This window comes from Brassica oleracea, chromosome C2 (assembly GCF_000695525.1).
Source record: "Brassica oleracea var. oleracea cultivar TO1000 chromosome C2, BOL, whole genome shotgun sequence".
NCBI lineage: Eukaryota > Viridiplantae > Streptophyta > Magnoliopsida > Brassicales > Brassicaceae > Brassica > Brassica oleracea.
Window position 1 is genome coordinate 47,127,138 of NC_027749.1, and position 22,593 is coordinate 47,149,730.

General features: G+C 37.5%; 2 protein-coding genes and 1 pseudogene across 2 annotated transcripts; all 3 read right to left on the reverse strand.

Annotated features, from left to right (window-relative positions):
• Nucleotides 1-648: 648 nt before the first annotated feature.
• LOC106325196 lies at nucleotides 649-9,145 on the reverse strand (annotated as a pseudogene).
• Nucleotides 9,146-10,094: 949 nt separating this feature from the next.
• Nucleotides 10,095-12,495, reverse strand: LOC106322850 (zinc finger protein CONSTANS-LIKE 10-like). Its single transcript, XM_013760997.1, has 4 exons — nucleotides 12,364-12,495; nucleotides 11,434-11,974; nucleotides 10,630-11,066; nucleotides 10,095-10,554 (listed from the first exon to the last, which is right to left on the reverse strand). Exons 2-4 carry the CDS (start codon nucleotides 11,908-11,910, stop codon nucleotides 10,425-10,427), a joined length of 1,044 nt encoding a protein of 347 aa, XP_013616451.1. The 5' UTR covers nucleotides 11,911-11,974; nucleotides 12,364-12,495; the 3' UTR covers nucleotides 10,095-10,424.
• Nucleotides 12,496-13,838: 1,343 nt separating this feature from the next.
• LOC106326249 lies at nucleotides 13,839-15,080 on the reverse strand. The gene has a single exon (XM_013764275.1). The coding sequence runs from the start codon at nucleotides 14,891-14,893 to the stop codon at nucleotides 13,925-13,927; it is 969 nt and encodes a 322-aa protein (XP_013619729.1). The 5' UTR covers nucleotides 14,894-15,080; the 3' UTR covers nucleotides 13,839-13,924.
• Between the last annotated feature and the right edge of the window lie 7,513 nt (nucleotides 15,081-22,593).

Below are 22,593 nucleotides of genomic sequence, written 5' to 3' on the forward strand. Positions count from 1 at the left end.
TAGAATAATGAATTACACTGCAACATTAGAATAATGAATTACACTGCAACATTAGAATAATGAATTACACTGCAACATTAGAATAATGAATTACACTGCAACATTAGAATAATGAATTACACTGCAACATTAGAATAATGAATTACACTGCAACATTAGAATAATGAATTACACTGCAACATTAGAATAATGAATTACACTGCAACATTAGAATAATGAATTACACTGCAACATTAGAATAATGAATTACACTGCAACATTAGAATAATGAATTACACTGCAACATTAGAATAATGAATTACTTGATGTATGTGGAGGAAGTGCGTGAGGTGGTCCAAGCACTAGCCTGAAGTGGAATAAGTGCGTGAAACACCATTCTGGATGGAAGAAGTGCATTATGCACTAGTCTGAGTGGAGGAAGTGCATGACACACCATAGATTAGTTTATCATTTACTCTTGTTACGCAGGATAATGTCTGTGTCTATATATTGAGTGTGTTGTAACACAATTTTACTTAACTTGAATCAAACAAGTTCTTCCCATTCTCTTTCTCTCTCACAACTTGTCATATACTCCCTTATTTTTGTTAAGTCTTTCTTACTAATATTCTCTTTTAATCTCGTAAATAAGTCATTCTCTCAAAAAGTTCATGACTAAAGGGAGATGGATCACGTTCTTGGAATTGAAAGAGTTGAGCTCATTGGTAAAATCTTGAACGAGACATACTTCAAAACTAGAAGTACGAACCAGACACCGATCGAGTTCAAATAATTAAATAGACTTAGAAACATCAAAGATCACTCGTTTATTGAGAGACCAACTAATATCAACCTTGAAGTGGTATTACTGACTCTTGGAAGTTGGAAGAGAGATACATACGTCTGTTTTGTTCACCAACCTGAACAATAAAAACACACATGGGAGGAGATCATCAGTTTTAATCTTTTTTCTCTAAATTCTATATTTTTGATCGATGAACACTACTAAGAATGTGAGTTACCTGGATTCATTATAATGCATCAAACAAGTTCAAGAACAATAGCAGAAGCACCTCCGCCTCCGTTGCACACTCCTCCAACACCGTACTTGCCGTTTCTATTCTTTAGTATCCCAAGCAATGTGATTAGAATACGAGCCCCACTACAGCCTAGAGGATGTCCTAAAGAGACAGCTCCTCCATTTACATTCACCTTCTCCTGTTATAAAGCCAAAAAGGAACAAAACCCATGTTATGAAACCACTTGAGTAAGTTGCTTGACAAGATGATGACTTAAGATATTCTATGATGCAAGATACTGACCGGTGTAATCCCAAGTAGCTTCTGATTTGCGAGTGCTACAACCTGTGAATATAGTCAGTTCAGCCAAAAGTTAGGCATCACAGATATTCGTCTACTCCTTAAGAGGAAGAAGATGGATTTTCTTACTGCAAATGCTTCATTGATCTCATAGTAATCGACTTGAGAAGATTCCAAACCAGCATGTGCAATAGCTTTTGGTATTGCCAGAGCAGGAGCAGTAGTGAAAAACTCCGGTTCCTGCAGGGTTTAAGTCTCACGTAGTGAATGGAATGAGACATTTAAAAAAGTTGTATTTAAGAAGGCAATATTATGAGTAATGTACCTGAGCTGCATCACCATAACCTTTAACTTTTGCGATTACTTGAAGTCCTAGCTTAAGCGCCTTCTCTCCACTAACTAGGACAAGGGCAGCTGCACCATCACTGTCGAAGGGAGACAAAAATCTACTTAAGAAAAATAGAAGTTGCAAGACTAACAAAGATCCATGGGTTCTCGAAAAAGACCTTATGCTAGACGCATTTCCAGCTGTAACAGTGCCTCCATTCACCTTAAAACTTGGACGGAGTTTCCTCAATTTTGCAGCATCAAACTGAGATATTAAGACATTATACATTTAGCAAACTATACTTATTTAGTTCTCAATTCTTGGATTTATCTAATCATCATTTTCTTTTTGTGACTTGTAATGCCCTCATACAATAAAAATACAAATATGACTGCCACACATGGGATAAAACAGCCAATGAAAATACTTTATTGTTTACCTTGGTCCATTTAGACATATAAAAAAGTATGCAAAACGTGAGTAACAAGAATAAAAAAATCAGGTTCACTAAAGAACATATATAAGGCATCAATGATAATCCATCACCAGAAAGAGACATAAATCACCTTCCCAAGACCTTCGTCCTTGTCAACAATGGTTGATGGCCTACCCCTACCTCCAGAAACTTCAACCTGTACGAAAAAAATATCCTTACTGTATCCACCATGAAATGTCATCAACGAAAAAAACATGAAAAATAGACTAACCGGGACGATTTCCCATGCGAAGGCACCAGCTTCCTGGGCAGCAATACCACGCTCAAAACTCTGAACAGCGTAGTCATCCTACATATCATCGGTAGAGTACACAAATCAACTAGTTAATGTTTTGAGTTTCCATAAAAACAATGCAACCTACTAACCATTTTTTTTATATTTCAAAGTTTCAGAGATACAAATAAAGTATCAAGTTAATTATCAAGAACAATATTGTTATGGGATATCCTTAAAAAGAGAACGATAAGTTGTATTGAAGTGTTTATCGGATCGAATTACAAGCTAGAGAGTATCTTAGGGTCTCTCTCTCTCCCTCATACAAGTTTGATACAATCACTAGATGCCCTCTCAATACATAATACTCGCATATATATAAAGAAGGTTCCTAGGTAGCAAACATATCACGTGGGCCGTTGGTGCAAATCTCCAGCTCACCTCTTTATTCATTATTCCCTTCCTCCTCGTAACAGTACTACTCAAGTGGCCTCCTGTGCCACGTCACTCTCCTTGGTTGTCGTCTTCTGCTGACTGCTTTTCTTCCTCCTCGAATACTCATACAGCAATGGAGGCCTTATTGCTTCATAACTAACATTACTCCCTTCTGCGAAATTAACCTTGTCCTCAAGGTCAAACTCCGGAAACTGTCCATGTACCACTTTCTTCCACTCCCATGAACTCTCATAATCAGGCAGACCCTTCCACTGAATCAACAGCTCATCTTGGCCTGTCAGAGGGCTCACTCGTGTTCCCAATACCTTCCCTGGTTGAGCCACCAACACCCCTTCTGTAGTAAGCTGAGATGGTAGTGGAGCAACTGGGTTGTCCTCTCCAATGGCCTTTTTCAGCTGTGAGACATGAAAGGTAGGATGAATTTTAGCTTCCTCCGGTAGCTAGAGACGATAAGCGACCTGACCAACGCGTGCTGTTATCTCGTATGGACCGTAAAAACGCGCTGACAGTTTCTCATTAGCTCTCCTGGCCAGTGACTGTTGACGGTAAGGCATGAGCTTCAAATACACCTTATCACCTACCTCAAACATTACCTCCCTGCGGTGTCCATCAACCTGTCGCTTCATCGCTTGCTGAGCATGTCCAATGTGCTCTCGTAGCAGAGTCAACATTGCATCTCGCAAAATCAGTTTACTCTCCAGATCTGCATTCGTGGTCGATCCTTGCTCGTACTTGAGAAGAAACGGAGGATCACGGCCATAAACTGCTTTGAACGGAGTCATCTTGATAGCTGAGTGAAATGATGAGTTATAACACAGTTCCGCCCATGGCAAAAACCTTGCCCATGCCTTTGGTTTGTCACTCGTGTAGCACCGAAGGTAGGTTTCCAAGCCCATGTTTGTCACCTCCGTTTGTCCGTCAGATTGTGGGTGATAAGCGGTGCTCATACATAACGACGTTCCCGCTAGTCGAAACAGCTCCTTCCAAAACTGACTAGTGAATACCTTATCCCGGTCTGAGACGATGGTTTTCGGAAACCCGTGTAACTTCACGACTTCTTGGACAAACAATAGCGCTACTTCTGTTGCAGTGAAAGGATGTCGCAGCTTGATGAAATGCGCGTACTTAGACAGTCGATCAATGACTACTAGTATCGCATTGAACCCTTCTGACCTCGGGAGCCCTTCCACGAAATCCATAGCTATATCCTCCCAAACTGCTTCTGGAATAGCTAGTGGTTGCAGCAGACCACCTGGTGCCAACGTTGAGTACTTATGCCGCTGACATACTGAACATGCGGCCACATACTTCCTTATGTCGCTCATCATCCCCACCCAAAAAAACATGTCGCTGATTTTTTTCTGTGTGCGTTGTACCCCTCCGTGACCACCCATGAGCCCATCATGAAATTCTCTCATAATTATCCCAATCAATGGTGATTCCTTGGGTAGCACCAGTTTCCCTCGACGCATCAACCTCCCTTGTACGACCTCATACTCCTTATGATCTCCTTTATTACCTACAATCTCCTCTTTTAGCTTCTGTAGCGTTGGGTCTAGAGACAACTCTTTCTCGATGTCTTGAAGCTGAATAGCAGTAGGAACTGATAGAGCCATCAACTTTGTTGCTACACCCCTTATAGATAGAGCATCCGCTGCTTTATTCTCTAACCCGGGTTTGTATTGTATATCAAAGTCGAATCCTAGGAGCTTTGTTAGCCACTTTTGATATTCCAAGTTGATCTCGTGTTGCTCCAACAGAAACTTGAGGCTCTTCTGGTCTGTGCGAACAAGGAACTTTCTTCCTAATAGATAGTGTCGCCACTTCTGTATTGCGAACACTATGGCCATAAGCTCACGTTCATATACTGACTTGAGCTGCTGTCTCTCTGACAAAGCTTGGCTATAGTACGCTATAGGTCTCTGGTTTTGCATAAGTACAGCTCCAAGTCCCTTGCCTGATGCATCTGACTCCACTACAAACTGCTCCTGGAAGTCTGGTAAGGCGAGGACTGGCACTGTCGACATAGCCACCTTCAACGCAGAAAACGCCCATTCTGCCACTACGCTCCACCCAAAGCGATCCTTCTTCAGTAACTCAGTCAAGGGTCTAGCAATGATCCCATAGTCCTTCACAAACTTTCTGTAATACCACGTGAGCCCCAAAAACCCTCTCAATTCCTTCACACTGCGGGGCACTGGCCAGTCTGTCATCGCCTCCACCTTGCGTTTATCAGCTGCCACCCCCTCCTCTGAAATAACATGGCCTAAGTACTCTACGCTAGCACAGCCGAACTCACACGTCTTCATATTAGCGTATAGCTGGTGCTGTTGTAGCGTCTCCAAAACAAGCCTCACATGCGTCGTATGTTCTTGGTGATTCTTACTGAAGACCAGTATATCATCGAAGAACACCAGCACAAATCTCCTTAAATACGGACGAAATATCTCATTCATAAGAGACTGGAATGTGGCTGGTGCGTTAGACAGACCAAACGGCATGACGAGGAATTCGTAATGCCCGTCGTGAGTACGAAAGGCCGTCTTCGGTATATCTTCAGTCTTGACCCGTATCTGATGATATCCAGAGCGTAAGTCGAGCTTCGAAAACACCCTCGCTCCACGCAACTCATCCATTAGCTGGTCTATCATTGGTATAGGGTAGCTGTCCATTACCGTAACCTTGTTGAGAGACCGATAGTCGACGCAGAAACGCCAACTGCCATCCTTCTTTTTGACTAGTAATACCGGACTAGAGAACGGACTGATGCTTTCCTGGATAGTTCCCGCCTTCAGCATCGTGGTCACTTGCTTCTCAATCTCCTCCTTCTGAGCGTGAGGATAACGGAAGGGCCTCACACTCACCGGATTACTTCCCTGGACAAGGTTGATCGCATGCTCCCTCCCCCTAGTTGGTGGCAAGCCTGACGGCTCTTGGAACACTTGTTGGAATTGAGACAGTAGTCTCTGCATTGCCCCAGAATTCTCCGCCTTGCCTTTCATCTCCGCTGCTACTTCTCGACATTTGACCACTACACTCACTTCAGCTTGTTCCAACAACTTTTGCATAGCTTTGCACGACACCTCCGAGCTACACAAGTTTGGAACCCCTTGAAGCGACACCAATCTTCCCTCAACTGGAATTTTCAGGGTCTGCAGCTTCCAATTTACTCTTGTTTCCCTTAGCGTCTCGAGCCATTGAATGCCCAATATTATATCGACGTTGTTGAGCTCTAAAGGAAGAAAATCAGACGTGATCGAGTAGCCTTGCAATGTCAGTGTTACGTTTCTGCAAATACCTCCTCCTCTGACCGGCTTTCCCGACCCCGTGATCACTCCGAAGCCCTGGGTTTCCTCCGCCACGAGCCCCAACTTTTGCATCAACCGGTAGTCGATAAAATTGTGGGTTGCCCCGCTGTCGATGAGTACCACCGCTTGAGCCCCTTCCACTGAATCGCGCAACTTGATTGTTTTAGGAGATGAGATTCCCATTGCCGATTTTGTGGATAGGGCGGCACACTCTGCGAATTCCACCGCCTCCTCCTCGTCTTTCTCATCTTCTTCAAACTGCTCCGCCTCCTCGCCTTCATCCTCTTGCACCACCAGCACCATCAACTCCTTATTAGGGCAGTCGCGCCTCGCGTGTGACTTCTCCCCACACTGAAAGCACAACCCCTCCGCCTTATACCTCGCGTACTCCGCCGGGGAGAGACGCCGGAACGGCGCTCGATTTCGCCCATTGAAGTTAGGGTTCTGGGTCGTCGGTTTCTTCTCCGCCCCCACCGTCTTCTCCTGTCCTGGAAATGTTTTGGGCCGCTGATTGTTATTAAGTCCAGGCCCGTTTCCCAAATTAGGCCCACTTCGTGACAGGAATGGAGACGATCCCGTTTGACCCCCTCCCTTAACCCCCTTTCCGATTTGTGACGACGGCGATGGGTCACCGTAATTCACCCATTCCTCCACCAGTTTTGCTACACTCATCATCTTCCTCAGGTTCCGCGGCTCCATCAACTTCACGCCGGCTTTGATCTGCGGTTTCAGCCCAATCATGAACGCCGTCTCCAACACAGCATCGGAAAGCTCTGGAGCGTTCGACGCGAGAGAGATGAAATCCTTTATGTATTCTCTCACCGTCCCCGCCTGCTTCAACGTCATCAATCGTTCTCGTGCCGTGATCTCATGATTAGTAGAGAACTGCTCCAGAACTTTGTACCTCATCTGATCCCAGCTTACGAACGGGTTACGATCTCGTTCCCAACGGTACCACATCAACGCCTCACCGTCGAAACACATCCCGACCACCCTCATCTTTCGTTCCTCCAGAAAATCGCCAGTTCAAAATACTGCTCCACCCGTAAGACCCAACTCTCCGCGTTTTCTCCATCAAAGAGCGGGATCTTCAACCTCCTTGGCAAGTCATCGGGCCCCAGTTCGTTATGTTGCCACTGTTGGTCGTTTCGGCTCAACGAATGGTTGCGTTCTTCACACTCCACCTCTCGTCTCGCTTCTCTGACCCTCGTAACAGACTCAGATCTTACCCCCGACGTCCCACCGCGGAAGAGACCGCTCCCCTCTTCTTCAGAAGCGATCTGTTTGCCGGATCGTCTTATCGGAGGTGAGATCTCTTCCTCCATGTGGCTCTGCAACGTTGCTTGGAACAACGACGCAAACTCCCTCTTTCTCGTCTCTTCCGTCTCGTCCAACCGCTTCTCCAAACGCTCCATCACACTCATTCGATTTCGGATCTCCATCACACTCTCCTTGAGATCTTCCATCGAACGTTCCACAACACCGATCTTATTCACCTCATCTCTCAGGTTCTCCAACGTAGCGTCCAGCTCAGCTTTCTTTCCTGGTGCCATCGATTTCCAGAAAAGTCAGGTGACTCTGATACCAAGTTGTTATGGGATATCCTTAAAAAGAGAACGATAAGTTGTATTGAAGTGTTTATCGGATCGAATTACAAGCTAGAGAGTATCTTAGGGTCTCTCTCTCCCTCATACAAGTTTGATCTAATCACTATATGCCCTCTCAATACATAATACTCGCATATATATAAAGAAGGTTCCTATGTAGCAAACATATCACGTGGGCCGTTGGTGCAAATCTCCAGCTCACCTCTTTATTCATTATTCCCTTCCTCCTCGTAACCGTACTACTCAAGTGGCCTCCTGTGCCACGTCACTCTTCTTGGTTGTCGTCTTCTGCTGACCGCTTTTCTTCCTCCTCGAATACTCATACAGCAATGGAGGCCTTATTGCTTCATAACTAACAAATATTTGTTCAAATTTTTCTTATCAAGAACAATAAAATAGAGGAGTATCTATCAATGCTAAGTTAAAGGGGGACAAATACGCAACATGATTTGCAACATGGTTCAAGAAAATAAAGGAACAACATACTTGTTGGTCCCTCGTTATCTCAAATTTCTCGGCGCATAACTCTGCACAACTTCCCATCCCACAGTCGTTATAGACATCCCATAGTCCATCCTTTAGCATTCCATCTACTAGTGAATCATGACCAAATCTAGATCCTTTCCTGCGTTAATTTTTTAATAAAATTTAAAAACAATGAAATGGATAAATGCGTAGAGTCAAACATTGCATAACCACATAATTTTACCTTGCTTCTGCAAGATACTTTGGTGTATTAGACATGCTTTCCATGCCACCCGCCACAACTATGTCATTGATACCCAGCTGGATACTCTGGGCAGCAAGCATCACCGCTGAAACCACACAAAAACATCTTAAAAGCGCGTTAAAATACAGCAACTCTAGAGCCCAAAGTTCTCACCTTTCATGCCTGAAGCACAAACCTTGTTTGACTGTAGTACAAATAACAGAGTTAGAGATTCCTGCACCTAAAGCAGCCTGACGAGCAGGAGCTTGACCTAAATTAGCACTAAGAACATTCCCAAATACAACTTCTTGGACCAGAGACGGGTCAACATTCGCTCTCTTCAGAGCAGCTAGAGAAGTTAAAAGCTCAATATCAGTTACATAAACCTACACAGTAAAAAAAAAAAAAAATCTGTTTTTAAGGAATCAAACCTGCAGTAGCTACGGATCCAAGCTTTGTAGCGGGTAAGGACGAGAGAGATCCGAGAAAGCCACCCATTGGAGTGCGTGCAACACCCACGATGCAAACATCTGTACCCCCAACATTCGTTTATCAAAACATTCTTACCAGGAAGAGAAGAGTGTGGTGAAGTTATCATACCTCTTGGATTGACGGAATCTGCTGAATGAGCCATCAGAAAACTACAAAGATAGGTTGAAGCTTTTTAATGTGAGTGAAAGTCAAACAAGAGACCTGTAAGAACTTGATAAGATATTGTAAACTTTTCATTCGAGACCTTACATTCGTTTATATATATATACACATGAGCTAAACTATCTTTGTCCTTTATCACAATGGACTTTGGAATATATATCTAACAAATATATTCCCTAATACTCTAGATAAAAAAAAATCCTAATATAGATTGGATTCCCTAATAAGACCCTATCTAAATGATCGCTTTACCTGATACTTCAAAACAGAGAGCGAAGCGCGGGGAGAACAAGCTGAAAGAAGAAAGTGATGACTTGTGCTGTTTAGGATGACGACAATCAATTATATATGAAATCAGAGTGCTGTCGTAGGGTTAATCAGCGACGTTAACTACGATGACGAGCAACACGACGGCTATGCGTTCAAATCCCACTTCTGACATTTAATATTTCCATTTGTTTTTTAGCCAAAAAAAAAAAAAAAAAAACTGTGCGATGTTTTATACAATATACAAAACTGTTTTACTGATTAATTCTTTGTGATTTTTAGTTCTTAAATCCAAAAAAAAAAAAAAAAAAAAAAAAAACACGACGGCTATGTGATCTCACTATGTTTTTTTTTTTTGAATTAAACTATTGTATATTTATTCGATGAAGCCCTTATTTTACATAGTTTTTAACAAATAGCGATCTATTTCAGAATAATTACTAAACTAACACGAAACTTTAGTTACTTGGTCAGAAGCTAGCTGGAGAGGAAGCTGAGAAGAAGGCTAATAGCTGAGAAGAAGGCTAAGGCCAGGGTCAGGCTAGAAAGGCAAAGCATTTGGTATGGTTTTGGTTTGCATTCACTCACTTTTCTTGTTTTCTCTGTGTGCTTGTGGTTTTGATGATGAGTCAGATGTATCAATGTGGTAAGGTAAGATTGCTGAGAAAGAGAAAGGACATGTTAAACCTGCAAACCATTTGGTTTCGATTTTTGATTTTTGTGGTTGGCTCTGGCAAAAAAAAAAAAACACACAGAATAAATATAGAACATGGCCTCTCTGGTACTTTACTCTCCTACATGACTGATAAATAGTGCACACAGATTAGAAAAGCATATGCGGATTTACATATAAGTAACAACAAGTATACATTCCTAGTCTTGCCTTGGCTACAATAGAACAAAATTTTCAAAGATCTTGCTCCTCAGTCTGTTGACGAGTTTCACTATCAAGTCATATGCTTAAGAAGCAATGACAGAAGCATAAGCCCTCTAAGCAAGAATGAAGATTCTGTGGCCTAAAACTGGTGATCCTGACTCTGCCCACTACTTGCGTCTCTTTGTCTGATATCTCCATTTTGTGGCATCCTCAGTAGCTTCTTGCTGGGCTCATCGGGTCGTAATCATAAGCTTCACCTGACTTGACAAATCGTCCCTTCACACGCCTTCTCACATCAGCCCTTTCTTTCCTAGATACATACCTCACTCTCTTGTCAAACCTATTCATACAAAACATGTACAACATTAGCAATGATCATCCTTCACTCCCCATTACAAAGTGGTTTAAAACTCACTTGCGAGCCTTCTTCTTTTCCTTATAACGCAAAACAGCATTGTTACGTGTAGTTGCATGTGAGGAAGCATTAGTCTCCTCCTGTGATGTTATCTCTCTTGAAAGCTTCTCCATAGATGACGCCCCACAGTCACTACTCTCTCCCATGACGACAGAGAAGGATATATTCGAATGAGCTGGCTGTGATGAGAAGCAAATGATTGGCCCGGTTCTACAAGTCATGAAAGAATCTTCAGATGCAGCATTGCTTCCTGCTGGCTGCTGCATTGCCTTTGAGCCTTCATGTTTCTCGAAAAGACTTCCTATTCCACCATGTTCGAAAAGATCTTTTGAAGAGTTGTAAGCTGTGCCAAAGAGCTCGTCGTACTTCTCAAAAGCCAAGTCCACTTCATCCATCATGAGATTGCCACAAAAATCATCCTCTGATACTCCAATCTCCTGCAACCAAAACAAGAAACATTTAGATGTCAGTTGCTTTCAAGATTCTACCCACACTATCAAGAAACTTGTTAATTCTAGAACTGTCTTAAATCTTTGTACACAGTAAAAAAGACCAGCATTCATTGGACCGGACCTACTATTAGGAAAATTACTTCTTCTACAACAAGGATATTTTCCAAAAGAGTAAATAATATCGGATTTTGAGGCTACCATAAATACGGGTCTAACGGATTGTAATTTTATTCATTTACATAATCAATATACAAATCATAAACGAGTATTTGCCTCAATTTGTTTTTGTCAAGTTTCTTTGGTTTCTTCAAGTTAGTTCGCATTCATTCATGACAAAACTCATGTACATTACCTTAGCCAATGCAAAACTAGTTCCAGGCTGATCTACATTAACATTTTGTACACCTGTTTTTTCCTCTCCTGTGCCCTCATCTATAGTCATCAAACCCACCTCTTGCTCACACGCAGATGGTCCAGCAGAAGTGAAATCCAAATCCGAATCCAAACAGAAAGACCATATAGAGGCAAGTTCCTCACTAGAAGGGCAACCAGAATAGCAGTTGATGGATTGCCTTTTATGTTGTGAAGTAGCATCATTGTTGTGGCCTGACCAGTCACAGTTTTGACATAAAGAAACCCTCTCATCGCTACACCGAACAGACGCTGGCTGAGCATTGCACCGCTCGCATATCAAAGTCCGAGAATGACGTTTGGATAAAGCGTTAGCCGAGTGAACGTTACGGTCACAGGAGAGGCACAAGCACGCTGCATCAGAGCGGCAATACACCATTGATCTTTGCTCATTACAGAAGTCACAAATGTAACCCATTTTTTTCAAACTCTAACTAATGTTTTGGCTCCACCTTCAAGTTATAGAAAGCAGAGTCCTTCCACTGACAAATAATTAAACCGTTTATGTTAGTCCTCTTGACTTAGATACATTATATAATTATATAAAGATTGAAACTCGGTATACAACAGCAAGTCCAGAAATATAAGAAAGAAGATTCAATCTTTTGAATATTTCTTTAATAAAGGTTGCAACTTTCTATAAACAAAAAACAAAACGAAACAAAACAAAACAGAGCAAAACAGAGGAAAACAGAGGAAACAGAGCGAAACAGAGCAACAAGGAAAATATCACAGAAAGATTAGCTCAAGCTTCAAATTATCAACCAGAAAGAACCATAGAGAACACCAACATAGATCTATTTCTAGATCAGCCAAAAAAGAACTCACACTCGAATAAAAACGCTAGGGTTTCAAGATAACAAGGACTCACGTAACAGAGATCGTCTGAGTATCTTCTGAAGCAGAGACAACAACGCTTTCAACACGAAGAAGCTTGAGAAGAGAAGTGATTTTGTGTTCTGCGTGTGAAAGAAGGATAGATAGACAATGGGTTGGGTTGTCCTCAATGGGACTGTGACATAAGATGGAACTAATAAAAATTTATGGGGAAAATGTGCAAAAAGTCTCATTTTCCGAGGACCCACAGATATTTTTAGGTTTGTTATCTCACGCGCTTTCGTGTAGGGAAAAGGAGTCATACTCGCGATGTGGAGTGTACACGCCAACCTCTTTATGCTCCTTTTGGATACTTTTACGCTTTTATTACAACACTGGTCTTTGCTTTGACCTTGCACAACCAAAATATCTGTTGTGTGTGTGTTTTTTTTTTCACTCACAAGAACAAATATCTTTTGCCTAAAAGTGGAGATATTTATGTTCGATACGTCTACACAGACAGATATTTTGATGTAATCTGTAACCACTGACACGCAGTGTCGGTATCTACTTTAAAATAATTGTCTACTCTTTCCCCTTTTAACAATAAACAATGCATGTGTTATATAATGCGCACCATGCAATTGATTCAACCAATACAGTGGCATTTCACTAGAGAGAAAGTGTATATATCTTTACAAGTCTTTCCTACATTTGATATTTTGATGGTCCTAACTTCTTGTAGGACATATGTATATAAGGGTGTTTGAGTCATTATGTAATCCCTAGTATATACCTTTTGTACACAGTATAACTATTGTATTATACACTCTAATAAACTCATTCAGTCCAATACTTCTCTTCTATGCCATAGTTGATATGTATAGGTCTGGCCCCTGATTGACTAATTGTTACAGTAAGCTTTTTGGGGGAAAAAAATCAGATATGTTAAATTTCCAACGGTCGCACAAATGATTGTATTTGTTTTGATTGGCAAAGATTGAAATATGTGTGTTCCAACTCATGGGCAGAACTAAAATTTAAAAGGTTATAATTATTTTAAAGTCGATTAATGCAGATCAGCAGCTCTATAATCTCTAAGCTGAAAAAATCATAATCTTTCTTTCTACTCTAACCTAACGAAGTACTCTAACCTAACCAAGAACATGAGAGGATGATTCACCCGGGGTTCTTAGGAATGAGTTTTTAGCGGAAATTAAGAAATTGTTTCTTAACTTTTAACTTAAAAAAACTAAGAACCGGTTCTTAAATAAGGACTTTAAAAACCGGTTCTTAGCTTTTTAAGTTAAAAGTTAAGAAACAGTTTCTTAAATTCCGTTAAGAATCTATTTCTAAGAACTCCGGGTTAATGGTCTGAGGCCCATGCATTGGTTTTTCTTCCCATTGGTTAGAAAATTGTTTTGGTAGTTAGAAATCAAGGTTCACTATATTTCAACATTGTTGTAATTCCTCTTAGATGTTCAAGACCTCTTAAATGACAAGTCTTGAAAACTAGTCTGGTCTCGACCCCAAATCTATATAGGTTATCAAATAACTTAACAAAGATAAGTAAATTGAAAAAGCACTATCAAATTTTGCTATGGTATAAATATTTCTCACACAACTTTCCAAGCATACAGAAACAAACAAAAGTCATGTAATGTCCCATAACCACTTGATGCCGAGTTGTATCGACTCAAAGGACTACTCCCTCCTCCGCTGTCTCCTTCTTCCGCATCGCTAAAATATTCATCTACCATCCCTCCAACCGCCACAGGCTTAAACACAAACAATCCTGAACTGGCCGTTGACTCTGAACTTCCAAACAACCAATCATGCACATCGTAGTACACCATCACATGAGTTTTGTCCACCAACACCATCTGGTTCCCCCTAAACTTCCACTGCAGATTCTTCACGTGCATGATCACGATCCCGTCCACGCTTATCCACATCTCTGGATCGTCTCCCCCGTTTGAGCTCTCCACCACCACTTCATGTTCTTTTCTCTGCTCGTCGAATCTTGCTCGAGTTGAAAAAGTTTTCTTGCCAAATATGCTCTCTTTCTTGAAATATATAAACCCTTCGACCAACGCGGGTCTTGACTTGGTCCGCTTGTAAGCCTTGTGCTTTGAATCTCCCAATAACAGAACAACCTCTTCATCAGAAACTATTGCCACGTAATAATCTGACATCGGCTCGGGGCTACCGTTTCCCGACAACTTCGCCGCCCTCAGATCCCAAAAGACTTCCACAAAGTTTCCTTCTACGTCGAATGACTTTGATCCTCTTTTGCTCCAGAACTGCCATGGCTTCACGAGATCTATCTTGCAGCAATAGTTCATGTCATTGTCTAGACTCGAGACCATGACGGTGAGGGAATGGTTCATGAGATTCTTGGACCATAAAACTGTTATGTTTCGAAAGAAACCCGCCACGTGAGCTTGGTAACCGCACGTGACTGTGCTATGAGGCGTGGGTGTTGCAGCTGATTTGAGTTGTGCCACGGTCTTTGTGGTCTCTGTTATTTTAGCTGCAAACGCCGTAGGTTGGGTTCGGATAGATGGGATTCGAAAAGATAACATCTCTATTAGAATCAACACCTAAACAATGTATAACAAAGATTTTGTTCAGCATGCAATTGCAAAATTCTTGAGCAACTGTAATAAGAGTTTTGCCAAAATGGTGATTTTGTTAATGGTGTTTCTGTGTGATTATTCAAATTGACAACCGAATCAGTTTGTTTTGATTCAGTTGGGAATAGATAGAAACTTTTTGAGTTTGTCAAGAGGGAGAGCAAAGGAGAGAGGTAGAAGGAAGATTCTTGAGAGATTGGTTGATGGAACACCGATAAAAAAGGAGTCTATATTTGAGACATGTTAATATTGGCAAAGAAGGTAAACATGGCTTTGTGAAGTTCAAACAAAACGTATGTAAACATGTGATATATGTCACAGCTGACATGTTTTATATCTTCATAATGTTCTACACTCAAATAAAGTTTGTATTCTTATATAATTTTTTCATAATATTTTTCATACAACTAAAATTGATGTCCTAAGCATGCCGGTTCATTTGCCTTGTTTTGTACCGAAAATGTAAATGATGTAATAGATAAACACTACAAGAAAACATATGCATAACTAAAAGCATTTACGAAAAATATTGGTTGTCCTAAATATATGGCGAAGTAACGAGTAAATTTACGTGGAAAAACAAATTCATCGTAAAGTACAAATAAATTTATAAGGATACTATTACCTAAAAACACAAGTAATTTTATGATGACTCTACGACTACATCACTGGAGTGAACTTTCGTGATTTATCTTAACTCAGTTGTAAAATAACGAGTATTTTACAAGGATCATATTTATAATGGTTCAACGACGAATGTATGAGTAAAGTGAAATGATTGGTGAAAACATGTGTAGTGGGCTATACCTAACATTTTTTTCTCGTAAAGTTGTTGTCATACCGATGTAAAAGATTTGTAAACATTTTGTTGTAGTCAGTTGTTTTCATACCAATGACAACAATTTATTTTTTAATTAAATCTTCTATGTGCTTTCCATCCCCGATCAAATTTGTACTAGCATATCAATATATGTTCCTTTGTTCTTGTTTACTGACTAAAGATCGAGAAAATGTTGAATGTGTGGACATACATAAGCATAAGCAACTAGCATTTCTTCACGACCTTTTACCGAATCACAAACAATAGGTTTCTTCAATTTTTTTATTTTATAATTTCATTTATCTTTTTGTTTTATTGTTTGATAAATCATTCTATATTCATTGTTTAAAAGTTAATAGTATTTTTTGTTGTAAACAAACAAAAACTCTCAAAGAAACCATAGAGCGTCGCTCTCGATGGACAGATTTTATCGGCAGTTCGGAAAGAATCTTGCGAACTGCTTTTTCGACGACACAGCAAAATCTTGGTCGATAAAAACCCAAGTTCTCCTTTCTGCGATTTCAAAGAAGAGTGTACGCTCCGGTTTGGTTGATTGCGGCGGTGGTAGGAGTCGTCCTCCTCTTTCTCCTCCTCACCACCTTGGTCTGTTTCAAGAAGATCCCGGCGGAGCTGCTTGTTAGCCTCCCCCGGGTCCTCTTATCATCGCTGAAGGATTGTTGGGGCTAGATGGATGTTCTCCTCACTTATCTTTAAGTAGATCTATCAAGTTTTATTGTTTGATTAAGCATTCTATATTTATTGTTTAAAAATCAATAGTATTTTTTGTTGTAAACAAACAAAAACTCTCAAGGAAACCAGGTAAATGGTTCGACCAATGAAATGGTACCAGAACAAAAAGGACCAAGTAAGTAGTTCATCTGCAAATCAATCTTCTAGACATGAGGTATTTTTGTCATTTTAGAGTACTTGCTTATCCACATTTTAAACTGGTTATGATATGCTATTTTGCACTTTTATATGAGTCACAAATTGATTTATAACTAAAATAGTTTTAACACTTACCAAAAAAATATAATTCTCTTAAAATTAAAATGAAGGAAATTTAAAGTAGAAATAAAGGACATTTAAAGTAGAAAGAAAGAAAATTTAAAGTATAAAATAATATTTTAGCAAACTTTATATTAGTTTATAAATTTCATATTAATAATATACTAATTAGTAACTTGTATTTTAGTTTTGTATTGTTATAATTAAAATTTGTTATAAAATTTGTGATATGTTGTATCAATAACTTTAATAATGTCAAGTACTTTTGGCAAAATATGAACATATTTAGCAAATTATTTTGATTAACATTTCTTTAAGTTTACAAAAGAATTCACAACTAAATAGTGCACATACAAATCTTAAAACAGACCATAAACAACACTATTACACATGGAACTAGATATCATTCATCAACATAGATAAGCTTGGACTCCACTTGACATCATTCTTTTGTACCACTTTGGACATAAGACTTTGGAAGACTTCCCGAAGACTTCGTGCGAATTCTTCTAGCATAAAATACAATAGAAAACTTCTTAAGAAGTCTGCCAAGAGTCTTCTGAAAGTTTCTGAGTCTGCCAAGAGTCTTTCGAGAGTTTCTGAGAGTGTTTCAAGAGTCTTCTGAGAAATCTTCCAAAGTCTAACTCATATCTGGAAAATCTGCATATTTAAACTTTGGAAGACTCTGAAGGCTTCGTGGGACGTCTTCTAGCATAAAATGCATTAGAAGACATCTCAAGAAGTCTTCCGAGAGTCTTTCAAGAGTCTTCTGAGAAGTCTTCCAAAGTCTGATTTAGATCTGAAAATTTTATATACTCAAAAGCATTCAAATAGCTTCAAAAAAGAGAAAACTTCAAAAACACTTTTTTACGCTTAATAATAAACAAAAATTTGTCACATTAGGTTGAATTTATAACTTTTTAGAATCCAATATATAAAACATAAAAAAATACATATCCAAAATTTGTACCACTTTGGGCAGAAGACTTCCTGAAGACTTCGTGGAAAGTCTTCTAGCATAAAATGCATTAGAAGACTTGTCTAGAAGTATTCCGAGAGTCTTCTGAGAAGTCTTTCAAAGTCAGTCTCAGATCTGTAAAACCTGCAAATTCAAAAACATTCAAATGACTTCAAAACAGATAAAAACTTCAAACATATAATTTTATGCTTAAATAATAAACAAAACAGTCACAATAGGTTGAATCAATAGCTTTTTAGAATATAATATATAAAACACAAAATAATACATATCCAACATTTATAGATCTACCTTTGAATGAGTGAAAGATGAGAACCATGTAATGAAAAACCTGCAAAAAGAAGATAAATTAGTGAGAAGACATAATAAAAAATGAGAAATGGATTTAAATTTGGTGTTTTGATGTTCAAAGAGATTAGAGAGAGGTTGGAGAGTTTTACAGTGAGAAACATTACATTTTTGTTGCAGCCATTTGAGAGGAAAAAAGAGAATGTGTAAATTTTCTTTATATATAGAGACAAAAATTCCAATTAGGTTAGATATTTTCGATATAGAAGATTTAATGGGAAGTCTTCTAAGAGAAGACTTCTTTGAAAGTCTTCTAAGAGAAGACTTCTTGGAAGTCTTCTAGATCCTAAATTCAAATACATGAGAAGACTTCTGGAAGATTTCGCTTTAGGCGGGAAACCTATATTCTACTAAATTTTAGGCGGAAAACCTAATTCTACTAAATTTAGGCGGGAATATGTCAGAAGACTTTTTGGGAAGTCTTCTTGTGAAGTCTTCTGGAAGTCTTCCAAACCATAACCTAATCAAATAACTAACTAAATAGCAAATAATAATTCATTAAACTTATAATCAACTTATAAAGTGTTTAATATATACAAAACTAAACACATGGAGGTCAAAACAAGTTTTTAAAGTTAAGATTCCAAAATATAATCCCAAAAATACCAACAATACTATAACATATGTTACCAAAGCCTAAACTAAATGCTATCATGACTAATTCTACATTCACTCATCTATGTTAAAAATAATTCAAATTTAGTAAAACTAAATTTCTATCGTTTTGAAATGTTTATTAGCATGATTTCTATTTTTTCTCTTTCAAAATATTTTTTATTAAAGTTATTAATTATTTTTAAGATCTAATACATGAGAAGACTTTCCCTAGAAGACTTCGGGAAGACTTCTGGAAGATTTCGATTTAGGCCGAAAACCTAATTTTTTTTAAATTTAGGTGGGAACCCTAAATTCTACTAAAATGTAGGCGGGATATGTCAGAAGACTTCTCGGAAAGTCTTTTCAAATAACTAAGCAAAAAACAGTTTCTTAAATTTTTAAGATATTTAGAAAGTGTTTAAATCAAGTTATTAGATGTTATTAGATAGTCACTAATCACATATAGGTCAAATTTAAAAAAAAAAAAAAATGAGACTTCAAAATCTAACCCTAAAAATACTAACAATGCTACAACATATGTTACCATACCCTAAACCAAAGAATATCATGACTCAATCTACATTCACTCATCTATGTTAAAAATAATTCAATTTCAGTAAAACTAAATTGAATCTTTTAGAAATATTTATTAATACATGATTTTGACTTTTCCCCTTTAAAAATATTTTTATAAAATTTACATTTTTAAGATCTAATCCATAAGAAGATTTTATTTGAAAGACTTCTAGATGACTTATGGAAGACTTTGATTTAGGCGGAAAATTTAAGCGGGATGTGTTGGAAGACTTCTTTTAAGTCTTCTGTGAGTCTTCCAGACCTTAAAATCAATTAACTTTGCAAAAAACATTTTCTTAAACTTAAAGAAACTTAGAAAATGTTTAAATCAAGTTATTAGATACTTACTAAATATATATGGATCAATTTGAAAAAAAAAATGAAGGTAAGATTTCAGAATCTAACCCTAAATATACATACAATACTATAACATATGTTACCAAACCCTAAACCAATGACTCATGAGCTAATATACATTCACTCATCTATGTTGAAAATAATTCAATTTCAGATGAACTAAATTTACATCATTGAGGAATGTTTATTATTACATGATTTCAATTTTTTATCCATCAAAATATTTTTTATAAAATTATAAAATTATTTTTAAGATCTACAGAACGAGAAGACTTACAAAGAAATCATCATATAGAAGACTTCTTTGTAAGTCTTTTTTAATGGAGGGTTATAATGGTAAAACTGAATACATTTTTTTTGTTTGATCGTAAGGAACCTGTTATAATTTCACTAGGCTTTTGAGTTATTTTTGCACTTGATTAAATTTGGGGTACACTTTTGTATTCAAAATCAAATTTTAAATCATTTTTGGCAAATCCCTCGTAAAACAAACTCTACGTTAACTTTCATTTAGGATAGGAAAAAGTTATTAGTAACATCAATACGTTTTTGTCTCTTCACCACTACTTCGTTTATTTAGGTTTCTAGGTTTTCATTTGGTTTCACCAAGCATGAAACTGATGATTTCATACAGATTTAAAAGATTTAAATCCTTTTCAGATGTTATCAACTTGCAATCTATGAATAAATCAGAAGAAATCAAGTTTCTGTTTTGCTGTTATGCACATATACAGATATACTGATCTGATTTCCAAATTTTGATTTCATAAACATGGCTTTATAAGATCTTGCTATAAGTGCAAAGCAAATATCAGTGGTTAAATTTTTATGGTTTGAGTCATCGAATTGTCTTCGTCTTCTTTATAGTGAGAGGCACAAATCTTCTTCTACTCAGATATGATTCAATGTGTTATCAATTACATAGTTCACATACAGATAAATCATTTTATATTGACTTGTTTCGGGTTTTTTCTTGTTCTACAAATCTAAACACATTATGGGTTTTGCCTGAAACGATATCATATTCATTGATTCCATAGCTTTATGTTAACAGCATCTGACCAATTAATTGGATTAAGGAATTCTCGTAGATCAGAGTTTTTTGTTCCAGTTGCCGACCAAAACATATGGTGTAAGGAAAATGTTCGTTCAAGGTTAGTCTCTTGGCCTTTTTTTCTTTAAGTTAGGATCCGTCTTTTTTTATACTGATTATAGGATCCGTCTGTTTCCCTTTTTTATTCTCGTTTTGTTGAATGATACAGAAACAAAAATTGGATTCGTCGTAATGCTCACATAACAAAAAAAAAAGACGTGGTAAGGTCATGCTAAGGACATCTCTAACCCTACTCAATTTTCTACTCCAAACATCATTTTAAAATCTTCTCCAATCCCACTCTATTTTTAACCCCAAAATAGAGTAATGACTAAGTTTTTTTTTTATTTTTGAAATGGTCCTTTAAATTTTAATGTTTTTATTTTTCACTTAAATATTATTTTAAAATGATACAATAACATAAATAAACAAGATATTCCATTATTTAATAATTTTACATAAAAATATATACTAGAATTAAAAATAATAATAATATAAAATAAATATAACATAAAAGGATCTACAGTTGAGTTTCACTATTGTGAAAAGACCTGTTCTGTTTTGGAAAAAAATGTGTTACATGACATCATGACTACATGTATAATTTTACATAACATGATAATTAAGGATGAGCGTGAATTCGCTACACCAACTGAACTTGGAAGAGAAGCTCCACCTCCCGATACCGAAATTGCAGAAGATGAAAATCTGTTTCAAAATTTTTTTGTTCGATTTAGGAATATCAAAGATAAAGAAGCTTATGTTTCATTACGAAATGCATTAGTTGATCATTTGTGAGAAAAATATTATAATTCCATTATTAAACCAACTTATATATTGTCTTTTATTTTATTTTTATGATTTCTTGTACTTTTTAAAAATAAATGTTTAATTTAAATAAATTATATTTTAAGGAATTTTTGTAAACTTAAAATATTTGGGGTTAATTAGTAAATTTTTATAAGTATAATGTATTATTAACAATTATTAATAAAATATATTATTTTGAAGTAAAAATTGAAGTAACACATTAGAGTAAAACTTTACTCCATTTTGGTGTTCCACTATTTTAAAATAAAATATGGAGTAATATATTGAAGATGCTTTGAACCAAAAATGTGGGACCAGCACAATGCAAGTCAATTTCTCAGTAATGGCTCGGTCTTTTGTAATTTTTTTTTTATCAAGGTGCAAAGAAACTTGGTCTTGCAAACAATAACAAGCAAACCTCTAAAAAGTTTTGCTCAGTGCTCAATGGAGGGTGACTGGCGGGTGGGTTAGGATCCAACATAATATTAGTCCAGATGCACTCAGAAGTCACATTATTACGTTAATTTTGCTCGCTTACAAATTGTTTTAAAGAAATAGTTGGTCCAGAGGCTCGTATAAATAAATATGTCATACTTTTTTTATGAACTCGTGAGAGCATCTCCGACCTATTAATATTTCCACCTCTATAATAGTATTTAGAGATGAAATTGCTTCAATCCATTTATATTTCTCCCTCTATAATAGAATCTATTTTTACTCTATTTATAGAGGAATAAATAGCATTCATCTATATTTTTATTCTACTTTAGATATTGTTATTTTAGAAGAATATATTAGAGCAATTTTATTTTTATTATAAAATTCTTCTATTTTTAAGGCGAAAATAATAAAATACATGGGAGATAGTCTAAGAGATGACACCATTACTATGTTGTATATACTCATCTTTTTGAAATAGTTTCATGCCCAAAATTTCCGATTGGCGCGAAAAACTTTTAAACTCTTTGGAAGTAAGCGGTAAAGGTCTCGTGGGGTCTTGCCACGATGATTTTAATTGGTCCATAGTAACATCACGCGGATGGGTAAACATGCTTAAAACA

Coding starts and splice junctions, on each gene's coding strand:
- LOC106322850 (XM_013760997.1), bottom strand. CDS start 11,910: ATGGGTTACATTTGTGACTTCTGTAATGAGCAAAGATCAATGGTGTAT. Junction 11,067..11,433: donor CTAGTTTTGCATTGGCTAAG/GTAATGTACATG, acceptor TTTTGGTTGCAG/GAGATTGGAGTATCAGAGGA. Junction 10,555..10,629: donor GAAAAGAAGAAGGCTCGCAA/GTGAGTTTTAAA, acceptor TTGTATGAATAG/GTTTGACAAGAGAGTGAGGT.
- LOC106326249 (XM_013764275.1), bottom strand. CDS start 14,893: ATGTTATCTTTTCGAATCCCATCTATCCGAACCCAACCTACGGCGTTT.